This window comes from Passer montanus, unplaced genomic scaffold (genome assembly GCF_014805655.1).
Source record: "Passer montanus isolate IOZ18808 unplaced genomic scaffold, ASM1480565v1 scaffold24, whole genome shotgun sequence".
Taxonomy (NCBI): Eukaryota; Metazoa; Chordata; class Aves; order Passeriformes; family Passeridae; genus Passer; species Passer montanus.
The window spans coordinates 4977131-4996714 of NW_024367037.1; the positions used below are offsets into that span (position 1 = coordinate 4977131).

Consider the following 19584-nt stretch of genomic DNA (forward strand, 5'->3'; position numbering starts at 1 on the left):
TGCAGAACAGGAACCTTCTGCAGAAGTATAAAATGCATGCACATGATGTATTCAATTGCTACAATAACCTTTATTTTTTACTTCCTCACAAAGGTTTTGTTTTGCCTTTCCTGACAGCCATGTTCCATACTCAGAAAAAGATCCCAAGCAGATGCCAAGGACCCTAAACAGGCCAGTACTGGGCTTATATTTTCTCTCCCTTTCACCACCAGAGAAATTAAGTTTCTTAAAAGTGCCATGGTCCCTAGGTCAACAGCCAGAATTAGGACCTTCAAATTCTCTGAGCAGAATAAAAAAAAATAGGTCTTTATAAAAGGCAGGAAAGGTGACATTTAAAGGCTCTAAGTTTGTAAATTTTTTCCCTACTTTGATTTGCTTTTCAATTTTTAAAACCAGAGAATACTTTGATATAGTGATAAAATTACAAGGCAGGCACGGGGTTCTTATCAGGCTTGTCCCATTTGAAGATAAGGAAAACCAATGTTCTGTGTTTCAGAAACAAAGTCCTAGCTAATAAAATATAACCTTTTCTCCAGTTTCAACTCTTCTGTATGTGTCATTGACTTGAACAGGCAAGTCTGACTCCTACAAAAGTGCCTACTGCCTTGACTCATAGCAAGCTACCAAAGAAATAACGAGTATTCCTTATGGGATAAGGACAGGAATCTTGTATCTCATTCCTGAAACATATAGGATTATGCCTTCAACTTTCTAGGCAGTAATAGCCAATTGCAGTTTTCACTGAGTGATCAATGCCAGGTGAATATTGTGTATAAGGAGAACTATGACACATAAATTACTTTTAGAGCTTCTTATTCTATCTCAGGTCTCTGGATGAAAACCAGTGATTTCTTACCTACTGATTCATCAGATCTGTTTTATACTCATCATGTGACATAAACATTTGTTTCTGTTGCACTTTCACCAGTTACAGTATGATCTCCATTGGATATACACTGTGGCTTACTGCCAGAGTCAGTCCAGTAACCACTGAAACAAGACTTACTAGCTCTACACTAAGGAAAATAGAAGTAGGTTTTAGAAAGAAAGTGAAAACTACAAATTGTAAAAAGCAAAGATGATCTTGCATATTTTAAAAAAATGTGAAATTTAACTGGAGGCAGTGTGTACTCTAGAGCACACTTTGTTTTAAGCCCAAGAATTTTTCCAGAGGAATCATTACACTGCATCCAAAAAAGGAGCGCTTTTTCTCCTGCCGGGGCAGATTTGCAGGGAGGAGGCTCATTTCTGCATTGCTGGTCTGGCAGGCAGCAGAGCTCTATTCCTCTGATCAAGAGATCACTTTCATAACCACTTTTCTGAGGTCACAAATGAGTCTGCTGCAGTCACGCAACCCCTCGCCTACTAGAGCTTACTACAATACAGGTTCACGGAAGCTCTTTAAAGAGGCAGCTCATCCTTTCAACCCTCACAGATATAAGGCACACAGGTATTATCGTATGGGATTCCCCCAAATATGTCGTGGGACTGTTTTATTTCAGTTTGATCAGGGAAGAAACATATAGCTTCAACTTTTATCTGGATGGAATGTTGTTGCCTGAGTAGAACGAAATAAAAACTGAAGCTAAATAACTCTACGGTTCTTTTAAATTATACTGGCACCTTTGCAAATATTTAGTTAGCTTCTTCCTTTCTATTTTCTTAAAGGTCCACATTTTCCAAACAGGTGCTACTGTGAATTATGCTAATTAAGATATTTAAAAGTCATGATAAACAGTCAAACAAACATTAGATTCAATAAACAACAAATACAATTGCCCTGAATTAAACATTGCCCTGCCACACTGTTAGAAACACAATGATATGGAAATAGTAAGCCAGGAAACAGGCTTATGAATTGACTCTGAAGGAATACTATGAAATTACGATAAATTCCAATCAGAGCTTGTTCCTAGGTCAGAAAAGTCTACTTTATTTTAGCCAAGTATCCCACAAATTACCAATGTATGGACATGTCTTTCAGGTGGTGGCTGGAATGACTTTGGGTAAAAAGAGGCAGTGGGGAATTTAAAGAAAAATGTTAAACATATTTTTCCTCTTCTGGTAAATCAACTTACCCAATGAATGGGGGGTTTGGCCTATTTTCGCAAGCAGTTAACTCTATGAAAGCAACCGTTGTAGTTTCATCATTAATTATTTGCGCTAATTACCTGAAATAAAGTTTTCAAAAGCTGCTAAATTACCTTGAAGCCTACAATTAAAAAAATTATGGTGGCTATATTGCTCATTGATATTTTGTGAGGATTAGTGTGCAGACACATTTCATTTAATGGCAGCACAAACAGGCTTGCCCAAACCAGCTTTATAATCCAGCTTAAATAAAGTAACAATAGGAATGAGGGCACAGCACTAAGCCTGTTGAGGATTCACAGTGTGGGATGCAGTTTGCACTGTCCTGCAAGTTCATTGCTATTATTAGACACACTAAACAGGTGAAAGCTTGTTGAGGTGTGCCCATACATGCTACAGACAGTTTCAGGGATTCTGGAGATGCAGCCACAGGCTGTTAAGTACCCTTGGTTTCATCCAAAGCAAAGGCTTTTTACACTTCAGGCTTGACCTTGATGTGTATCTTCACCCAGCAGTGGAAGAGGTCCTCTCCCATCTTCATTGCAGTTTCTCACAAATAACATTCCAGCCCAGCTTTGATATGAAATTAATGACACCCCAAAATTGGCCTTATCTCTGCTCCAGGTCTGGCCCATATTTATGGAGAGGAATTAGGTAGGAAGCTGGACAGAGAATTGTGACTTTACTGCTGGTGGACCTCACTATCAGGGCTGGGTGCACTCACATCTTAGAGGCAGGCTCAACCTCAGGTGCCGGGCATCTCTGCAGCTTCTCAGCTCAGTCAGTGTTGGTGCAGGGGGTGAGACAGAGACAGCAGTCTGTAGAGGGAGGGTGTTGACAGCCTCTGGAGTGACCTCTGACAGTACCAGTGCAGACAAAGCTGCAGGCATTCTTGAAGATAAGTCACACTTTCAAAGAGTTCTGAGACTTCTGAAGATGTTACCTTTAGTCTTATGTTACTGATTTGTGCCCATTCGCTTATCACTGCAACAACTTCCCGTGGAAATGAAAAATATACAGGATCAACTCTTGCCTAAGCAGACTTTGACACTATTTATGAACTTTGGCTGAAGCACAAGAAGTTTATATGGAGAAAAACAGCAGTGGATACTAATGCAAGTATTTAATTAACATGGCAATGTTTCCTTTCTAGCTATGGAAAGAGATACGTGAGAATGCTGTTGAGCTACCTTACCTATACAAACAAATTACACTGTTCTTCTGGAGGCAGTTGGCAAAGAAATAACTGCTAACTGCAGGAATGACTTGATGTATGGGCATTTGAGGATAAACAGCTGCTAGAATACTGCTGCTCAGCTCTGCTCTGCATGCCAGTCTGGCCACAGGGCTGGTATCTGAAAAGTCTTGCCTTTCTGAGAGTCCTTTTTATAACACTTATTATATGAAAGCAAAATATCTATAATCTTTTTCAAGAACATGACCTCTCCTGCTGAAAGACAGTGTGGTCAATTGCTCCATTTTCTAAGGAGGTGCAAGCAGGCAGCTAATACATGTGTTTAAGTCCCACTGGATCTGCAATTCTAGAGGAGGAACTAGTCAGTAATTTAGTACAGTGAAATCAGGATAAACAATGACTTTTCATATGCCAACTTCCAAATAATAACTGCAAGCTTTCCTCACTCCCTCCGCAGCTCCTAATATCTTGCACCTGATAGCTTAAAGATCTGTACATGTAAGAGAACATGCATCCAGTAATTTGGATTAGCTGCAAATCTGCGTATATGGGGTTTTTAAAGTCCTTTTGTGGAGGACTTTATTTAATCTGAAAATTATCCCGAGAAATTACTTTTTGTGGAGGATTTTTTTTAATCTGAAAATTATCCAGAGAAATGTAATAAGGTTCACTGATACCCCAACTAATAATCCAAAATCAAACTATTTCAGGTTAGTGTGCCATAAGTCATTTTTAATTAATAAATTGACTTTAAATAGCTACTAAGAGGTATTCTTTCATTAGAAATAGGTTTAAGTACTGTGACAAATTACAGTCATTAGACTCAAACCTAAGGCTTTCTGAATAATTCAGTTATAAAAATTATAGCAAGCTTACTCACAAAATTACTTCTACCCTCACTCTCTTCCTTCTGCCCCAACATACTGTACATACTTGAAAATGGCCAGATTTTGTCTGGAAGAGAAGGAAAACAGTGTTTTGCTACTGTAATGTAAATTAAGGTCTAGCTTGGTCAGAACCACTGAAGGATGCCTGGAAATACGCTTATACTAGGCAGACTGAGAAGGACAGCAAATCGTGCAGCTGTAGAAATTAGTTTAAAACCAATTGTTTAGCTGTTCAGTCACTAGCTATGGCTGAGCCTTCCACATGTGCTGGTTCATGCAGCCTGTCCCAGCACAGCATAGCCTTTGCCTGATGTGGAGAATGAGGGAAGAAGCTGGAGTACCTAATGACTGCGCTCCAGCCACGGCAACAGAGCCGGGAGTTGATGGAGTCAAGGCAGGATGGGGCAGGCTGGGAACAGGGCAGCTGGAACATTCTTCTGCCTGATGTATTTTCCATTGGCCAGATGTTCCCCAGTTGACATGAGCTGCCAGAGGCTGCATGCGCCGCTCCCGGAGGGTGTTCTGACCCCTGGGAAGCACTAAAGAGGCCCAGGCCTGCCCAGCATTGAGGAGGCACAAAGGTATTTCCAAGCTCTGATCCTCTCTTCTCCCACTCAGTCCCAGTGCCAAGTTCAGCTGTGGCGCAAGATTCATTTTGTGCATTAACCCAATGAGCTACGGTACCATCTGAGACCAACATGCAGCTAATTGCTGTGAGAACTAAACTTTGAGTTTCCTGACCTATTCAAAGTTTGAATTTCCCATTCACTCCACGCTCCCGTGCTAACAGATGGTATACAGGGTGTAGCTTCAAAACTTCCTGCATCAGAGCATATGTGAAGACAGCAAGAGGAGATGAATTGCACACTCCTGGAAACCTGCCCTTTATTTGCAGAATGGTGAAATTCTAAATAAGTCAATTAACGTGCCCAAGCAGCCCGCGTCTTCCACGCAGATAGTGCTGGCTGAAACTCTTCCGCCCAAGCTATCCCTGCCATGTGGAGCTGGAAAAGCACTGGTTACAGGAGCTGACTCATCAGCTGACTAGCCCACAACCTCAGCCACAAAGGACCAAAAATGCTGGTGGTGGCATGAAGCGTGTGGGTGGGAGCAAGGAATAAGCAATCATCTGGCAGCCTAATGCAGAAGGGAGGGTTGACAACAAGCCATTATTTATTCCCCCCTCCCGCCCTAAGGCTCATCCCTCTGCTTCAGTGATTCTCATCATCTTGACGCTGTGGTAGGGCTCTTTGTAGGGGAGGGAATGAAAGGTACATCCCCTCCCTGTGGCCCATGCAATGAAAGCATCAGCAGGCTATCTGAGCTCACCACACCCAGATCTCTTAGGGCAAAAGGCCCTCATGGAGGAGAATGGAAAAAAGGTTTCCCTGGTTCTGCTTTCACCCAATAGGAGACTGGAACAATGTTTTGTTGGAAAAAAAAAAAAAAGGACATCATTGCTTTCCCACCAAAGTCAGTTACTGGAGAGGAGAGGTGGAGATCCAGTTCTGGAACGGCAGACGGCAGATGTAACCAAAAGTTTTTAGGAGCGGAGCAAGGAATATATTAAAAAAGGGAGAATGTTGTAGCAAAGATGGGAAAAGACAAGGAGAGGAAATCTACATGGAGAAAACAAGAAAATCTACAGAAGAGGAAGATACAAAAAAGAAAATTTTACAAAGTTAGGTGGATTATCACTAAAAAGGCTGCTAGAGAAAGAGAGGTGGAAGGGAAGGAAAGTCTCCAAGTTAAACAGCAAAAATAAAAAGTAAAGCAAAAACTGGCAAATTTAATTAAAACTTAACATGAAAGTACACTGATAAAATCCCCCAAATTGTTCATATGTATCGCATTATCTCCATATAGATCTAAGTTAACTTCTGAGTGTTCATTCCCTCCAGCAGCCTTCACCACTGCTAATCTGGCTATAATATGGTCAGTTGGTCCCCAATTTAGCTAGCACAAAACCTTCTCCAGCCAAATTGGTGTGGTGATGGTGTGACTTCACACCTCCCAGGCTTTAACCTTTTCAATGGCATTTTTGTTATGACTCTGAAAAATACATTTCACTTCAGGCGATGTGTTTTTTGAAACACTGGGGCAGATTTTGAAAGCCTGGCTTCTATTACTCCACTGATGCCAAGGTTAAGCAAAACATAATAAGGAATTAAGGACATGACCAGTTGTCTTAATATTTCCTCTCCAACCAAACTTGTTGTTTTCTGAGAAGAGGCTTTTTGCCCGAATTTTGCCTACAGTAGGTCTTTCCTGGCAAATTGCCTCAGTGGAAAGGAGATTAAGTTTCTCAATGTCCTCTTTTCTTGGAAACTTTTTGTTACATTTCCCAGTCTCCAATACAGGCAGCTCAGGGCACAGGAATCTACAGCTTGAAAGTCTTCCCCAACATGTTTTTCACATGCTGTTGTATTGGCACTTGGCAAGAGAGTGATGAAGAGTCACAACACTGTAGTTTGCAGCTTTTCTCTGGCTGGAAAAGCCATACTGGTTGAACATAATCTTCAGAGAGTCAGAAGACAGAATATCTGCTGAGGGTACAGCATCTAAAGTAAGGAAGCTGACCCCTGTGTGGAGATTGTGACTTAACTTGACTTGACTAGATAAAGACAAGATAATTAAATTCCTCTTTTCCAAATGACCTCTTGGAACTCAGTGTCCCAGCACTAAGTGTTGCTGCAAGGGGCACAAGGGATCTTCTGTCCAGAAACTTCTCCTCCCAGCTCATGCTGACAGTGGTGACAATCTCAGCTACCCTGGTTTTAAAGATACTGTTAGCTACTACCATGATACTTTAAAGGTATGATGGCAAAGTAACCTTCAAAATGACATTGTCTCTGCTTTCCTAACCATAAGTTGGCAGCAACAAATGTAGGGTGCATCACTGTCCTGACATGATACGCCACTTACTGCCAGACTTATTAAAAATTTTTAAAGTGCTTGCCAGCATCAATAAAAATGAAGAATGTATGTTGCAATGTGCAATACCTTCAGACTCTCTGACATGTTACTGAGTATGTTTGGCTCAGAAGAGCTGTTCCATTAGGGGGACATACTTTAAACCCTACGTTGCTAGGGTCTAATACAGTTCTGGTGGTCCTGAGGAAGTGCTGAAAACAATCAAAACCTCTATAACCTATCGTAATTTGAGAGCATTCTGCACCTGGCATGACTGCACCTCTAAGAATTATTAATTTCAAACATTGCTAATTTCCTCTTCAAATATTACTTGTTGTGAGATGTACAGCCTTTTCCTATATGCTGCAGTGTAGATGCAATGTAGAAAAAGCATGGAAAGACGAAAAACAATTTCATTTTTCTCCAGGTACTGTTATGGTCCTTATAATAACATATTTGAATATTCTCCACATAAATCCTTACATTCACTAGCTCAAGATACATTATTAAGGCTGAATTATTTATCCTCTCAAGAAATGCTTTCATAAAGCATTATTTATTGTGCTGTTTTCCCATACAAGGTTTGTAGGGATCATTTGATGGCACAACATTGGCTTAATAAATTATTTGGAACAAAATATAGAGGGTTTGTGACAGGTTTTCACTGACACTGATATACAACATATAACCGACATAGAGAAGATAGCATTTTCTGCACAGATATTGAAATAGTCAGGGGAATATATAAGATTAAAATAACGTGATATGTTTTGCAGGTATACGATTAGTAAAGTGGTTATGAAGTTGTCAATGGACTAGAAAAAAAACCAAAAACTTTAAAATATGTTTTGCTTTGATTTAGATCTGATCTTTGCTTATTTTCATTCCTCTTAACTTCTTTCAGATATTTCCAACATGTAAGTAGCCAATTTATATTGCAGGCTCAGAGGTAAATGGGAATAGTGGACATTTATTTTTTTATAACAAATATTTACTTCCTATTTACCTTCAACTTGATATAGTCCATGCAGATAGAAAGAAGGAATGCATTGAGGGGATTTAAATAGAATTTTAGGGACACGGTAAGTTCATATAATACATACTTTGGCAACACTGTTGTACTTAGTGTTAAGATTTCATAAAATTTGTCAGTTATATTATCTACAGTATTGCACCAAAAAGTGTAATAAAATTAAAACTGAACTTATAAAGGGAAGCCTGCTGTGCCTCATCTAAAACACTTGCATTTCATTTCATGGTGGGGAACTTTAAGAGCACTGACTAATATGTTACTGTTACATTAGATAGAGAAGAGAAGCATCTGTGTTAGTCACATGGGATTTTCTTTCTAATAAAATTAAAAAGACAATTAAACATTAAAATTAAACAAATACAATTAAATGAAGACAAGTCTTTTAGAGTGATCCATTGAGCCAAACTGTAGGACCATCACATAGCAAAGTGAGGCGAGCTTTGCAGAAACCAGCCGTATTTTAGATGGCTCAGGAGGGGCCTGTAGACAGATGTGGGTCAGCCTCTTCTCCCAGGCCATCGGCAAACGTATTTTAGATGGCTCAAGAGGGGCCTTATCACTCTCCACAATCACCTGAGACTGTAGACAAATGTGGGTCAGCCTCTTCTCCCAGGCCATCGGCAACAGGATGAGAGAACACTGTCTTGAGCTGCACTTAGGGTGGTTCAGGTTGGACATTAAGAAGAATTTCTTCACTAAAGAATCATTAAGTATTGGAATGGACTGCCCAGGGCGGCAGTGGAATCACAGTCCCTGGATGTGTTCAAGAAAGAACTGGCTGTGGCACTTCGTGCCATGGTCTAGTTGACAAGGTGGTCATCAGTCAAAGGCTGGCCCTGATGATCTTGGAGGTCTTTTACACACAAAATTCTTCTGTGACTTTGTGATCCACATTGTATCAGAGTTCTCTGCAGAGCTTTACTATCTGCTGGAGCCCTAAAGTCAGCAGTAGGAAAGCAAGAAGGGAAGCTAGGAGGACAATCTACCACACTATTCACTAGCTGAAGACTATTTGTCTTCTTTGTCTTCAAAGTCCTATGCAATTACAATATGCCAAACTAAATTCCTTGTTCTGTTGGATAAGAGGTATTGTCTTTCCTTTAAAACATATCTGTGTTTAAAATGAGAAACAAAGTAAATCATTTTCTTGACAGTAAAGATACATGCTTCCTCTCAGAGATGGTAATCACTCATGAAGCTGAGAACAAGTGTAAACCAAGCCAAAGTTCATGCCTGGGGGAATGCTTTCCTTCCTATCCATTGCATAAGTGATAAGGACAAAACTATTGCTAGTATCTTCTAGAGCCACTGAAATTTCTAGCAAGTTCTGAAGTAAAAATGCCATTTTTCTTGTGATGAAAACCAGTCTTGTTTCCATATCCAAGGAAAACATGGGTTACAGTAGAACTGAAGTCCAAGTTTTTCCTCAGTCTCCAAGATCTAAACATAATTTAACTCAAGAGAATTAGATCAATGAAAGTCCATTACTTATAGCTCAGCATAATGGAATTTGAGCCATGCAGGGCTGTGAGAGTACTTCAACAGCTGGTACCAGGCTGGGCCAAGAAGGGCCTTAGCTGCAGAGCAGGGATTAAGCAAGCACAGTGCACAAGCAAGATGAACATCATTGAATACAAAAGGCAGTGTGTATATCAGTCTCCTGGATTAGATGGACCCAGATTTTTCCTTACCACTTGCATTTACCACATCCTTGCCACATTCATTTACATCTATGGGACATGAGATGCACAGTGTCACTTAAGCAAATGCACTGAGCACAAAAGCCTACCAAATCAAAATTGTTTAAGAATGACTGAGCAAGCTGGAGAAAGGTGAAGACCCACACCCAATGGCTCACAGTATTTTGGGAAATTCCCCTAATATTGGAAGAATGTAGAAGCTGTGGTTTGTGGGAACACCTATAAAATCAGGCATCGTGTGCATGGCTGACCATGTGTCTGGTCCTGAGTGTACTTCTGTTGTCAGTAGAAACAGTGGAACTCTCCCAGTGCCAAATGCCCTCAGGAAAATTCTAATAAAGATTCCCCTCATGTCCCTTGTCACTTCCAGCTCCCTGTTTTTTCTAATCAGTCTTGATAATAGCAAGAGAAACATTGAAGCCTACAGGGATGTTCATTTGGATGGCATCCAGCAACAGAAAAATTGTATGAGATGCAGATTCAGAATTACAAGACGAAATTCTACAAGAAGAATCCTATTGATGGGTGTTTCCCAAGGACAGCAAAAAATCCATGTAGTCCAGCCTTTCTCATGCAGGTGACTAAATCAGTCTAACAGCTCTGAGCTTGCAATAGCTCTGGTAATATAAACAACCCGCAGCACATGACACAAGCGCCAAGAAGCACCAGAAAATATCTGAAACTTATTTATAACTGAAACTAAGATCCTTCATTTGCCATTACTCAAATAAATAAGTATTGAATTTAGAGCCAGTCTCAGAACATGACACTGAACATAGTGTTGCACAGATGGGTTTCCTTGATCTTCAAAGGTTATGGGAATTCAAGCAATTTAAAATTGTCTTGTTCTTCCTGAATATATGTTCATTCTGAAGAAAATCCTGCTTGTAAATCAACACTCGTCCTACAAAACCCATCTTGTTAGCAGGAAACTAAAGAGAAAGTTAGCCAGGAGAAGGAGGTGCATGCTCTTACAACAAGGCAGCGAGAGCAGACACAGTTCTCCTCAAAGAGTCAGCAAAGGCCTTCCAAGGACAGAGAGATCTCCAGGTTACGTAAGAGGACCTGTAGTACAAAACAGCCTCAGTTATTTGTCACATGGAATGAACTGTGTTCCCAGGAAACAAGGGGAAGAGAAAATATTGACCCATTAGTATAAGCAATATGTCCCAATAAAATGGTATCCCTGGCAATTAAATATATTAAAAAATCTAGTCAAAATAATGTTTGGAAATGGGTAATATGGAGGAGATTCAATTTGCAGTGGCTTATCTGGAAAGAAGTCCTGCCAGATCTTCAGGGATGGAGGAATGCAGCTATCCTGCTTAAAGTCTTGACACTTCTACTAAAATTTCACTGATGTAGTATTTTAGCACTTGATTAGATAATTATTTGCAGACAGTAGGTCTTCCTTCAACAATTTACTTATATACCACTTATGCAGAAGAACAGTTTTTCCTTTTTTCAGTTGCTGTATTGCTAAAAGATGGTAAAATTAAAGAGCAGTAGAGAGTGGAAAATCTCTACTGTTTTTTTCATGTTTTTTCATGAGCAGTCCATTTTTGGCCAAAACACTCCAAATATTGGTGCAATTCGAATATGCCAGTTCAACACAGCCACAAGAATAACCTTACCTCTTAGCCACTCTGACAAGGAATGTTTCTTTTCAGTACAAGCCATTGAATATGCTATTCTAAGAAACCTAAACTACCCAAATGCTTACAATCTAATTAAGCTACAACCATGGACTACAGCAATGTATATGTTAAAGATATTTTGTATGTGTTCAATAAAGAAAAGTCCTCATCTCTCTTCTAAGAAAGAAATCATTCAGACATTCCATTTCAGAGGACAGGACTGAGAATGCTCTGACTCAGTAGAAGATGTCTTTAAAAACCCAAACTTCTAATTGTTAAAAAACTCAAATATATTGGGGAATTCTTGACTCAAGGTCAACCTTCAACCCTAACTAATCAGAGGAACACAACTTGAATCCTTGATTTGTGTCTCAAAGTACAGGTTTCATTTAAAAACAAAGAAGTTTGAGGACAATCTGAATGCCTCTAATTATTTACGTAATGGAAATCAATACATAAGTCATACCAAGAGAAGATAGGTGGGAATGAAGAGATGGAATTATTGAGGTATAATTTCCTCCTTGTTGTTGGTGGTGGTGGTGGTGGTTTAGGCATCTTATACTGTTCTTATAAATCTTTCTTATAGTATTTCTTACTATTTAAGATTTTTTAATTATTTTATTTTTCCTGTATCTGTTCTAAATATATCCATTATAAAGGACCTGGAGAGAGTCCAGTGAAAGAACACAAAAATGATGAAGAGACTAGAGCACTTCTTCTATGAGGAGAGGCTGAGAGAGCGAGAGCTGGAACTTTTTAGCCTGGAGAAGGGAAAGCTCAGGGCGGATCTCATCAGACTGTATAAATACCTAAAGGAAGGGTGGAAAGAACAACAAGGTTCTTTTCAGAAGTGTCCAGTGACAGGATCAGAGTAAATGAGTACAAAGTGAAACACAGGAGGTTCTCTCTGAACATCAGGAACACTATTTTCACTGTAAGGGTGACCAAGCATTGGCTGAGGTGGCCCAAGGACACTGTGGACCCTCCACCCTTGAAGATATTCAAAAGCCATCTGGATATGGTCTTGGGAAACTGGTTCTCAGTGACCTTGCTTGAGCAGGGGTCTTGGTTCAGGTGATCTCCAGAGGTTCCTTGCATCTTCAACCCATTTGCGAATCTGTGATTCACTAAGACTATGGTTTTAAATTTCAGGGAAAGCTTCAGGCTACTGACACTTGCTAACAAATGAAAGATTAATTTTTCCGATGGAAATAGATCCAATACAGGCTGTAACTGCAATAGTAAGTTCAACCATATGAACTTAGTTTAAGAAGGAGTTGAATCTTGTTGTGTAAAAATTTGCCATGCTTATGTAAAGTAAAATCTAAAAAATATACTTATACCAAAGAAGCAGAATTTGTCATTCCAGGAAAAAAAAATAATTGCTGAGAGTTTGAAAAGAAAACTCTGGGAAAACAGAATTATTAGGAAGAGATGGTAGGGTAGAAAGAGATGGCTCAGGACCACAGTACCTGCACTGCAGAGGAACCTTGGAACCTCAGACCAGGAGCTTTGGTTCAGGCAGGCAGCACTCCTACAGCACTGCTGAGTAGCCTTGCATTGCAGATTATGCACTGGAAGCAAGATCACTCTCTGCTTCTTTACACACCTCAGGTTTTAAAACCTTAAATTTCTGTGTCACTGGAGTGTCATGCACGTCACACCAGAAACAGGTCTGCAGTGGAGGCAGCAGCACTAAATATTCAATTACTACAATAAATAATAGCCTAAAGGGTCTAGGGAATGAACCTGAGGAATCTCAGTCACAGTAGTTTGCTTCTGACCTAGGAGAGTAACAGCTATGGACACTGTAGGAGGAGAACAAAGCTGGAACATGCTGCAAATAATTGAGGATACTGAAAATCAGGCCAGCTGGGAGGAATCCTTTGCTGCTTTCTTCTTAAAAGGGATAAATTCAATTTCCATTTAAGATAAATGTTGATGGGAATTGGATCACACCAAACACATAGACGAGTAAAAGGAAGTGACCCACTAACATAAATGCTAAATCAGAAGAAAGACAGAAACCACACAGTGTGTGCTACCCTGTCAGAAAAGGGGAGAAAAAAAAAACTTTTTAAAAAAATCTATATGTATATATATATATATGTCTATACAAGGTTTAATTGGAAAAAAACCTAAAAAAAATCTATATCTATATATCTATATTTATTTATATTTATATATATATATATATGTCTATACAAGGTTTAATTGAAGGGGATAAATGGGGTTAGAAGGAGACAGGACAGTTTGATGACAGTGACCAGGAAATCCTGGAATCAATGGTTGCTGGTTGCAGCAGCAGCAATCCAAGCCACAGCATTGGAAGACAGAAGACCAACAGGAGGGAGACTTCAGTACACTTGGAAAAATCTCAGAGGACACATATCTAACGGAAATAGAAGCTGGATGGTTTTTCAGCAAATATATATAAAATATATAGGTCATAAGTGTAAACTGTCTCAGTGGGAGCAAAGAATGAGAAATGTAAGAAAAGACCACCTTAACAGAATCTTGAGTTCTTCAGTGACTGGAAGCTCACAGAAAATCTCTTTTAAAAATTAATAAAATAAAGGACAAATCTATAAGAAGAGAAACAGAAAAGCCAATGTATAGTTTCAGATGTAGCAAGGAAGGCAAGGTTATAAAAATCATGCTGGAAGCCCTTTAACCATACAAGGTTGGGAAAACAGATTTCTGCTACTCATGAGAAGGGGAGCTACAGACTATGAAAGCAAAAAAGTTTAATGTTTATTGCCTCTTTTTGCTTCCATCTGCTAGGATCACCTTCACAGCCGTAAAAGCTGGGTGCCACAAGAAATGGAAACCATTTTTTTTTCTACAGAACGGGGGCTTAAACTGAAGCAGGAGAATTCTAGCTTGGATTTTAGGGAATGCAAAGGAAAGTATTAAATCAGCCATGTTGCAGATTTGCAAAAATATTAGACAATGACCCTCAGGTTAAGGCATATCTTATTCTTTACTCAGGAAGGTTCACTACAGGCTTGTTTCCTAAAATTTTTAATTCTGTATGGAAGCAGATGAACTAACATTTGTAGACAAATTTCTCAAACTCTACTGTAAGTCAGTTTACAATCCATATATAACTGTAGTCTAAGGCAGGTCAAACAACATGTCTCCATGCTTGACTGTCACTAATTTTGCAAAGATCTGGATTGCAGTTTAAATATAAAGCTTACAGAAACTTTTAAGATATTTATTCACAGAGTTCATCTGTGACTCTGTAGTCCATATTTAGTCATCCATAAATCTATCAGATTTTTAGTTTTCAAAATCAAATGAAGTCTGGAAGTAAATAAATATGGAGAAGGCACTGAAGTCTGCAATAAACACAGAGATTCAAAATAATACAGGAGGGAGATTTTAGTCAGGAAAGCACTGCTTTTGTGTTTGCATGCACGTCTGTTTTTGGGTATGTATGTGTGTGTATGCAAAAAATGTCCAGATGGGCAAAATAACAAGCTATTGAATTAAATTATGCTTTATATAAATTATGTAGTAAAGAGTTTGAAATAAAACTGTTCATCCATATTGAGGTCTCTACATTTCCCATCTAAGACTATACTCAGCATCTATGTATTATCTATCTATCTATCTATCTATCTATCTATCTATCTATCTATCTATCTCATCTATCATTTTTCAGAAATGCTTATGCCTAAAAGGTCTAACATTACTTAATGAGATGTCAAAGGAAAAGTTTGAGTGGAATTTGAGTATTGATACAATGTTAGTTACACTAAGAACTGAAAGATGAGGAGCTATATAACCCTAGTTGTAACTGTGTTGGTCTAAAATCATAGCTAGTTTCCTTACAAGGGCTGGGAAACATAAGTTAGCTCTCTCTCAGAAAGGACCTGAACTGTTAAAAGGACAAGGTGCTATTCTTCTGACATTTATTTACTAAATAATTACCTGCACTAGAAGGGAACAAGTTAAACAACCAGCAGAATGGGGCTGGTTTTGAAGTGTAACAAGACCACCATTTCCCCACCAGTGAAAAAACTGAGAAATAAAAAGTACTAAAGGATGTGTTGTCAAGAGTGGTGAAGGAAGACAGACTGCAATTAACCGAGATGGAACATGTCCAAGACAGAGGCCCAGCAAACTCAAGTGGTCAGAGACACTAAGTGCTGCTCCATGCTCACAGGAGCCCCACCCAAAGCAAGTCTTTGTCAGGGCCAAATGACAGTCACGGTTTCCTGTAGCAGTTGATGTCTCCCACTCATCAACTGACCCTGGTTCAGACCCAGCTGCCTCATACACGAGATCCGGTGAGATTGGAAGGTTATTGCTGCAAGCAATTTTGAAGTGCTCATCAGGAAAATGCAAAATGACTGAATGCCTGTAGCTTGGAGGGAGCAGGGCTATTAATAGAGCCTCTGCCAACTGATAAAAGAGATATGGGTAAGCTTAAACAAGTAGACAGCAAAAAGAAAATATTTTTAAGAATGAAAGAGAGAATTCACCACAATGACTTAAACTAAATCCTCGGAATATCAATGTCAACAACCAGGTCTAAATTTTGGAAAGGAACCAGGCCTTCACTTAAATCACTCAAGTAAGGTCATATGCTTCAAGGTGCTAACCTCTAATGGTCACTAAAATGGGAATAAATGACTGAATGATGGATGTTCTCTGTGCACTAATACCCAATTCTCTGTGAAACCATTTTCACACTTGAGGTCAATATGGTGAGGTTACTCTCTCCAGTTGACTATTGATCTTCATAAATACATTTGTGCTGCACACTGACTATGGCAGAGTAGCTACTAAAAGGACACCTAGTGGTAAGTGAATGAGTGTGCCCAGAAACCACTGGCATTGCTGAAGGTGTGCCACTGTGATTGGCATGGGAATGCTGACCTGTTATGGGTCACATATGAACTTAATGTGTCAAGTAACACTACTCTTTTTTTTTAATAGCAAGTAATATTCTTAAAAGCATCTTTTAAAAATCTGAAATTTAAGCTTAACATCCTCAAAACTCAGAGAATAGGGTTTTTTTAAAACAAACTATGCACAGTACTCTCCGTCGCACACTACAAAATTGAATGTACTGAATCTCCACTGCATCCATTTTAGGAATACTGGATAGCTGAACAGAACTCATTACAAATATGTTTTACTTGATATTCAAGCCAGATTTCATCTTGGACATCATCATTCCTTGGTTCCTCCACTGTGCCACTGTAAAATATCCTGAGCAATTCCTTTTGTTCTTGTCTTTTCCTCTTATGAAGACAAACAGCTGGAGAATATAAATTGAGCTGACTTTAGTTTTTTGGGTGTTGTTTGTTTGTTTGTTGATTTTTTTTTTTTGCCCATGCAACTTTATAGTCACTTCTTGCCTGTGTTTATTCCAAACCCTTTAATACGTACTAATGCCCTTGTGACCAGGAGATGCCCACAACAGAAAGCTCTATTCCAGATGGAGTCATGCTGGTCTCATGCAGAGAGGGATTATAACTTTCCTGTGTAGTGACATGCTGCCTCTGGGCAAACAGACCAAAATCCACACTTAGCTTTCTTGTTTATGTCAACATACCGTATTACAGGCATGGAACAACTTGTTGACCACTGTCCCTCTTCAGTTATTGTTTTTATGTTCTCTGTTCCAGGTTTGTCTTTTCTATTGAACACCAGTTTCTTTGGATTAATTTTCCCTGAGTGAATTAGTACAGATTTACTAAGGCATTTTTCCAGATACGTTTTTTTATCCAATTTTCTAACATCTCTGTATGCCACTAGTCTGTTCTCTGTCCTCAGAATGTTTATAAGCTCCCAATTTAGTGTCATCCTTTGATTCAAAAAGCCACAAACAATCCATTTCTGCTCTTCTATCCTCTTTCATCACAACAAAATTGAAACGGTGGTATGAATATGCTTGTTTGCTCTTTTAGGTGACTTGCTGCTAAAGTTTTTGCTTAAAAAAACCCACAAACAAATTCTGCTTTTTTTCTCCACAATTACAAGTAAGTACATCGTGATGTTCATGAGGGATACGGCAGATTCTGCCCTTACCCAGACATTTGCAACCATGTCTCACTCAGCTTAGTTTCCACAGCTCACCTCTCCTCCACTCCACCCTTCTGAAGCTCCAGCCTGCTCTCTTGTCTTAAAATGGCATGTAGTTTCCTTCCTTTACTATAAACAATGCTTTCTGTAACCTTAGTTTCGTGATGTAAACATTTAAAAATAAGAATGAAGGGAACAAAAACTATGTGCTCAATTAGGTAATTTGGGGATTAAATTAAATGAAATCTCTCAAAACATGGAACACAGAATATTTCAACATAATGCAGCCTGGCTTTACTTGTTGTCTTTTTATCTCATCCCTTTAAGAAAAGGAGACAATGGACCTTAGAAACTCTGGCAGAAGAGTAGTAAAGGCAGCTGAAGAGATATTATTGCTTGTGAATGCAAGAGAAATGAAAGTCAGACTTAGAGGAAGAGGCCACAGCACTCAGGTACATGTTTAAAGAGTAAGAGAGGTACTCTGTAAACTGCAGGATGCTGGAGGCTGGGCAACCACCTGCCACAGCTGACATGGGAGGCTCTTGCTATCAGTGATATCACTTTTGTAATCTCATGTCAGCCTCCTAAAATGCCCTGCAGCCTGCCAAAGTCTCTTCAAGATGGCATTTCTTTTATACTAAAATGCATTTTAAAAGCAAGAAGGCAACCAACTGATATTATTCTTTGGTTTAATCCAAAAAAAGAAAAAAATATATAAAGGATCATCATAAGGAGTAGTAACAGGAAGAAATAATAAAGAGTAATAAAGGAAAAATAATGTCTGTAAAAATACTTCTGTTTATCTTTGCAGTCCACTTGTAAGTTTTGGTCAACTATACTCCTTCATACTCAGGACTTTTTTCTTTTTTTTGAGAACAATTCTAGAGAGAATTTCCATTATTAAATCGCTAATCCGGTTTTGCTCTTGTGAACTTCTCAGCAACAGAAGAAACTCAAAACATATTCAAATTTAGAAGAATTCTTTTTACGTGCATCTGAAAACACACATTTGGCTTTCACTTTGTGGTGTGCCAGACAACTATACAAGCGAAGCACAGCCTAGTACAGTTTTATTCAGCACTTTAAACTTTGAATCTCTCTTGTCCTGAAAGACAGTGATCATTTTTGCTTTTCAAGTGAACCCATTTCCTCCTGACATACAGCAAACATAGGTTATGCAGCAGTTGCTTGACTTTCACATCGTATTTAAATTGGTGTTTTGAACTTTCATAGTAACAGCTTCAAATAGAGAATTCAAACTATAACAGGTATTACATTTGCCCCAACCTTCTTTCCCAGTTTAGTGATTTTACAGTTGTGTTTTCCCATTTTCATCAGCCTGCTGATGAAAGATGGATATTATCCCACTATTTGGTGAAAAGCACACAAACTACATAAGAGAAAATGAATGGAATTTCCAGTGCAACATCCTATGCACAAAATAAGGTCAGTAATAAATGTTTTCCCCCTGCCTTTATCAATATAATACCATATGTTACTTTTAATCAGGATTAGTACAAAGCAGCAATAAATTAGAAGGCTACTTTTAGTGGGATGCTGAGATCTTAAGGAAACCTACCTTGAAAGAAACTTTTGACTCGGAGATAGCTGACACTAAGGCGCAAGACAGAAAGTTTGTCCAGCTTTGATACGATGTCAGGTGGAAAAGGAAGGAGGCTGGCCAGGTGGTCCAGTTCTGCATTCAGACGGTCTCTGTGTCTCTTCGAAGGATTTGATTTTTCATTCCCAACTGCAGGCCTTCTGTGGTGGAGAACACATTTTCAATTACCTGTTTTTCTTCCAGGGACTGGGTTGTTCTATGCAATTAATTGATAACAGTAATACTGTGCTTAGCTTTAAAATCTTTAAAGTCTCTGTCATCTGACAAAAAAAGATTTACCATTCTGCATTTGCCATGGTGCAAAGACACAGGCTATGTCTTCTCTTTTCATATCAGGCAAAAAGTGAAGAACTGGTATCTTTTACTCAGGACCTCTCACCTTAGGGAAGTGGGTACTATTTTCATGTTCTAGTCAATACCAAGAAAAACAATTTCTCATCTTTGTTGTATAAATGAGGGGCAGAA

At 39.0% G+C, this 19584-nt stretch overlaps 1 protein-coding gene across 1 annotated transcript in view; it reads right to left on the bottom strand.

Moving 5' to 3' along the window:
- Window positions 1-19584, bottom strand: part of AHRR (aryl-hydrocarbon receptor repressor) — a 63781-nt gene that overhangs the window by 37676 nt on the left and 6521 nt on the right. Inside the window, exon 2 of the mRNA XM_039711115.1 lies at window positions 19078-19259. Within this exon, the coding sequence (XP_039567049.1) occupies window positions 19078-19259 (182 nt within the window). The remainder of the gene's footprint in view (window positions 1-19077; window positions 19260-19584) is intronic.